Below are 5,000 nucleotides of genomic sequence, written 5' to 3' on the forward strand. Positions count from 1 at the left end.
TCCCGTTCTCGTTCCCGTTCTCGTTCCCGTTCTCGTTCCCGTTCTCGTTCCCGTTCTCGTTCCCGTTCTCGTTCCCGTTCCCGTTCTCGTTCTCGTTCTCGTTCTCGCTCTCGCTCCCGCTCCCGCTCCCGCTCCCGCTCCCGCTCCCGCTCCCGCTCCCGCTCCCGTTCTCGCTCTCGCTCTCGTTCTCGCTCTCGCTCTCGTTCTCGCTCTCGTTCTCGCTCTCGTTCTCGCTCTCGTTCTCGCTCTCGTTCTCGCTCTCGTTCTCGCTCTCGCTCTCGTTCTCTCTCTCTCGTTCTCGTTCTCTCTCTCTCGTTCTCGTTCTCTCTCTCTCGTTCTCTCTCTCGTTCTCTCTCTCGTTCTCTCTCTCGTTCTCTCTCTCGTTCTCTCTCTCGTTCTCTCTCGTTCTCTCTCTCGTTCTCGCTCTCGTTCTCGCTCTCGTTCACTCGCTCTCGTTCACTCGCTCTCGTTCACTCGCTCTCGTTCTCTCGCTCTCGTTCTCTCGCTCTCGTTCTCTCGTTCTCGTTCTCTCGCTCTCGTTCTCTCTCTCTCGTTCTCTCTCTCTCGTTCTCTCTCGTTCTCTCTCGTTCTCTCTCTCTCTCGTTCTCTCTCTCTCTCGTTCTCTCTCTCTCTCGTTCTCTCTCTCTCTCGTTCTCTCTCTCTCGTTCACTGTCTCTCTCTCTCTCGTTCACTGTCTCTCTCTCTCTCGTCTCTCTCTCTCTCGTCTCTCTCTCTCTCGTCTCTCTCTCTCTCGTCTCTCTCTCTCTCGTCTCTCTCTCTCGTCTCTCTCTCTCGTCTCTCTCTCTCGTTCTCTCGTTCTCTCTCTCGTTCTCTCTCTCGTTCTCTCTTTCTCTCTCTCTCGTTCTCTCTTTCTCTCTCTCTCGTTCTTGTTCTCTCTCTCTCGTTCTCGTTCTCTCTCGTTCTCTCTCGTTCTCTCTCTCTCGTTCTCTCTTTCTCTCTCTCGTTCTCTCTCTCTCTCTCTCTCTCTCTCGTTCTCTCTCTTTCTCGTTCTCTCGTTCTCTCTCTTTCTCGTTCTCTCTCTTTCTCGTTCTCTCGTTCTCGTTCTCGTTCTCTCGTTCTCGTTCTCTCGTTCTCGTTCTCTCGTTCTCTCGTTCTCTCGTTCTCTCTCGTTCTCTCTCGTTCTCGTTCTCTCTCGTTCTCGTTCTCTCTCGTTCTCGTTCTCTCTCTCTCGTTCTCTCTCTCTTGTTCTCTCTCTCTCGTTCTCTCTCTTTCTCGTTCTCTCGTTCTCTCTCTTTCTCGTTCTCTCTCTTTCTCGTTCTCTCGTTCTCGCTCTCGCTCTCGCTCTCGCTCTCGCTCTCGCTCTCGCTCTCGCTCTCGCGCTCGCTCTCGCTCTCGCTCTCGCTCTCTCGTTCTCTCTCTCTCGTTCTCTCTCTCTCTCGTTCACTGTCTCTCTCTCTCTCGTTCACTGTCTCTCTCTCTCTCTCGTTGTCTCTCTCTCGTTCTCTCGTGCTCTCGTTCTCGCTCTCGCTCTCGTTCTCGCTCTCGCTCTCGTTCTCGCTCTCGCTCTCGCTCTCGCTCTCGTTCTCGCTCTCGCTCTCGCTCTCGCTCTCGCTCTCGTTCTCGTTCTCGTTCTCTCGTTCTCTCGTTCTCTCGTTCTCTCTCGTTCTCGTTCTCTCTCGTTCTCGTTCTCTCTCGTTCTCGTTCTCTCTCGTTCTCGTTCTCTCTCTCTCGTTCTCTCTCTCTTGTTCTCTCTCTCTCGTTCTCTCTCTTTCTCGTTCTCTCTCTTTCTCGTTCTCTCTCTTTCTCGTTCTCTCGTTCTCTCTCTTTCTCGTTCTCTCTCTTTCTCGTTCTCTCTCTTTCTCGTTCTCTCGTTCTCGTTCTCGTTCTCGCTCTCGCTCTCGCTCTCGCTCTCGCTCTCGCTCTCGCTCTCGCTCTCTCGTTCTCTCTCTCTCGTTCTCTCTCTCTCGTTCTCTCTCTCTCTCGTTCACTGTCTCTCTCTCTCTCTCGTTGTCTCTCTCTCGTTCTCTCGTGCTCTCGTTCTCGCTCTCGTTCTCGTTCTCGTTCTCGCTCTCGCTCTCGCTCTCGCTCTCGCTCTCGCTCTCGCTCTCGCTCTCGCTCTCGCTCTCGCTCTCGTTCTCGTTCTCTCGTTCTCTCGTTCTCTCGTTCTCTCTCGTTCTCTCTCGTTCTCGTTCTCTCTCGTTCTCGTTCTCTCTCTCTCGTTCTCTCTCTCTTGTTCTCTCTCTCTCGTTCTCTCTCTTTCTCGTTCTCTCGTTCTCTCTCTTTCTCGTTCTCTCTCTTTCTCGTTCTCTCGTTCTCGCTCTCGCTCTCGCGCTCGCTCTCGCGCTCGCTCTCGCTCTCGCTCTCGCTCTCGCTCTCTCGTTCTCTCTCTCTCGTTCTCTCTCTCTCGTTCTCTCTCTCTCGTTCTCTCTCTCTCGTTCTCTCTCTCTCTCGTTCACTGTCTCTCTCTCTCTCGTTCACTGTCTCTCTCTCTCTCGTTGTCTCTCTCTCGTTCTCTCGTTCTCTCGTGCTCTCGCTCTCGCTCTCGCTCTCGCTCTCGCTCTCGCTCTCGCTCTCGCTCTCGCTCTCGCTCTCGCTCTCGTTCTCGCTCTCGTTCTCGTTCTCGCTCTCGTTCTCGCTCTCGCTCTCTCTCTCTCTCGTTGTCTCTCGTTGTCTCTCGTTGTCTCTCGTTGTCTCTCGTTGTCTCTCTCTCGTTCTCTCTCTCGTTCTCTCTCTCTCGTTCACTGTCTCTCTCTCTCTCGTTGTCTCTCTCTCGTGCTCTCGTGCTCTCGTTCTCTCGTGCTCTCGTTCTCGTTCTCGTTCTCGCTCTCGCTCTCGCTCTCGTTCTCGCTCTCGCTCTCGCTCTCGCTCTCGCTCTCGCTCTCGCTCTCGCTCTCGTTCTCGTTCTCGTTCTCGTTCCCGCTCTCGCTCTCGCTCTCGCTCTCGCTCTCGCTCTCGCTCTCGCTCTCGTTCTCTCTCTCTCGTTCTCGTTCTCTCTCTCTCTCGTTCTCGTTCTCTCTCTCTCTCTCTCGTTCTCTCTCTCTCTCGTTCTCTCTCTCTCTCGTTCTCTCTCTCTCTCGTTCTCACTCTCTCTCGTTCTCTCTCTCGTTCTCTCTCTCGTTCTCTCTCTCTCTCGTTCACTGTCTCTCTCTCTCTCGTTCACTGTCTCTCTCTCTCGTTGTCTCTCTCTCGTTCTCTCGTGTTCTCGTTCTCGTTCTCGCTCTCGTTCTCGCTCTCGCTCTCGCTCTCGCTCTCGCTCTCGCTCTCGCTCTCGCTCTCTCTCGTCTCTCGTTGTCTCTCGTTGTCTCTCTCTCGTTCTCTCTCTCTCGTTCACTGTCTCTCTCTCTTTCGTTGTCTCTCTCTCGTGCTCTCGTGCTCTCGTTCTCTCGTGCTCTCGTTCTCGTTCTCGTTCTCGCTCTCGCTCTCGTTCTCGCTCTCGCTCTCGTTCTCGCTCTCGTTCTCGTTCTCGTTCTCGTTCTCGTTCTCGTTCTCGCTCTCGTTCTCGTTCTCGTTCTCGTTCTCGTTCTCGTTCTCGTTCCCGCTCTCGTTCTCGCTCTCGTTCTCGCTCTCGCTCTCGTTCTCGCTCTCGTTCTCGTTCTCGTTCTCGTTCTCGTTCTCGTTCTCGCTCTCGTTCTCGTTCTCGTTCTCGTTCTCGTTCTCGTTCTCGTTCCCGTTCCCGCTCTCGCTCTCGCTCTCGCTCTCGCTCTCGCTCTCGCTCTCTCGTCTCTCGTTGTCTCTCGTTGTCTCTCTCTCGTTCTCTCTCTCTCGTTCACTGTCTCTCTCTCTCTCGTTGTCTCTCTCTCGTTCTCTCGTTCTCTCGTGCTCTCGTTCTCGTTCTCGTTCTCGCTCTCGTTCTCGCTCTCGTTCTCGCTCTCGTTCTCGCTCTCGCTCTCGCTCTCGCTCTCGCTCTCGCTCTCGCTCTCGCTCTCGTTCTCGCTCTCGTTCTCGTTCCCGTTCTCGTTCCCGTTCCCGTTCCCGTTCCCGTTCCCGCTCTCGCTCTCGTTCTCGCTCTCGCTCTCGTTCTCGCTCTCGTTCTCGCTCTCGTTCTCGCTCTCGTTCTCGCTCTCGTTCTCGCTCTCGTTCTCGCTCTCGTTCTCGCTCTCGCTCTCGCTCTCGCTCTCGCTCTCGTTCTCTCTCTCTCGTTCTCGTTCTCTCTCTCTCTCTCTCGTTCTCTCTCTCTCTCTCTCGTTCTCTCTCTCTCTCGTTCTCTCTCTCGTTCTCTCTCTCGTTCTCTCTCTCGTTCTCTCTCTCGTTCTCTCTCTCGTTCTCTCGTTCTCTCTCTCGTTCTCTCTCTCGTTCTCTCTCTCGTTCACTCGCTCTCGTTCACTCGCTCTCGTTCACTCGCTCTCGTTCACTCGCTCTCGTTCTCTCGCTCTCGTTCTCTCTCGTTCTCTCTCGTTCTCTCTCTCTCGTTCTCTCTCTCTCGTTCTCTCTCTCTCTCGTTCTCTCTCTCTCTCGTTCTCTCTCTCTCTCGTTCTCTCTCTCTCTCGTTCACTCTCTCTCGTTCACTGTCTCTCTCTCTCTCGTTCACTGTCTCTCTCTCTCTCGTCTCTCTCTCTCTCTCGTCTCTCTCTCTCGTCTCTCTCTCTCGTCTCTCTCTCTCGTTCTCTCGTTCTCTCTCTCGTTCTCTCTCTCGTTCTCTCTCTCGTTCTCTCTCTCGTTCTCTCTCTCGTTCTCTCTCTCGTTCTCTCTCTCGTTCTCGTTCTCTCTCGTTCTCGTTCTCTCTTTCTCTCTCTCTCGTTCTTGTTCTCTCTCTCTCGTTCTTGTTCTCTCTCTCTCGTTCTTGTTCTCTATCTCTCGTTCTCGTTCTCTATCTCTCGTTCTCGTTCTCTCTCGTTCTCTCTCGTTCTCTCTCTCTCGTTCTCTCTTTCTCTCTCTCTCGTTCTCTCTCTCTCTCTCTCTCTCTCTCTCTCTCTCTCTCTCTCTCTCGTTCTCTCTCTTTCTCGTTCTCTCGTTCTCTCTCTTTCTCGTTCTCTCGTTCTCTCTCTTTCTCGTTCTCTCTCTTTCTCGTTCTCTCTCTTTCTCGTTCTCTCGTTCTCTTT

At 53.8% G+C, this 5,000-nt stretch overlaps 1 protein-coding gene across 1 annotated transcript in view; it reads right to left on the reverse strand.

Moving 5' to 3' along the window:
* Window positions 1–1,688: 1,688 nt before the first annotated feature.
* Window positions 1,689–5,000, reverse strand: part of LOC132206619 (putative uncharacterized protein DDB_G0271982) — a gene marked incomplete at both ends in the record, with an annotated part of 6,662 nt that continues 3,350 nt past the window's right edge. The window contains 2 exons of the mRNA XM_059641000.1: window positions 1,689–1,745; window positions 4,883–4,916. Of these exons, the coding sequence (XP_059496983.1) occupies window positions 1,689–1,745; window positions 4,883–4,916 (91 nt within the window). The remainder of the gene's footprint in view (window positions 1,746–4,882; window positions 4,917–5,000) is intronic.

The sequence above is a fragment of the Stegostoma tigrinum genome, chromosome 39 (genome assembly GCF_030684315.1).
Source record: "Stegostoma tigrinum isolate sSteTig4 chromosome 39, sSteTig4.hap1, whole genome shotgun sequence".
Classification (NCBI taxonomy): Eukaryota; Metazoa; Chordata; class Chondrichthyes; order Orectolobiformes; family Stegostomatidae; genus Stegostoma; species Stegostoma tigrinum.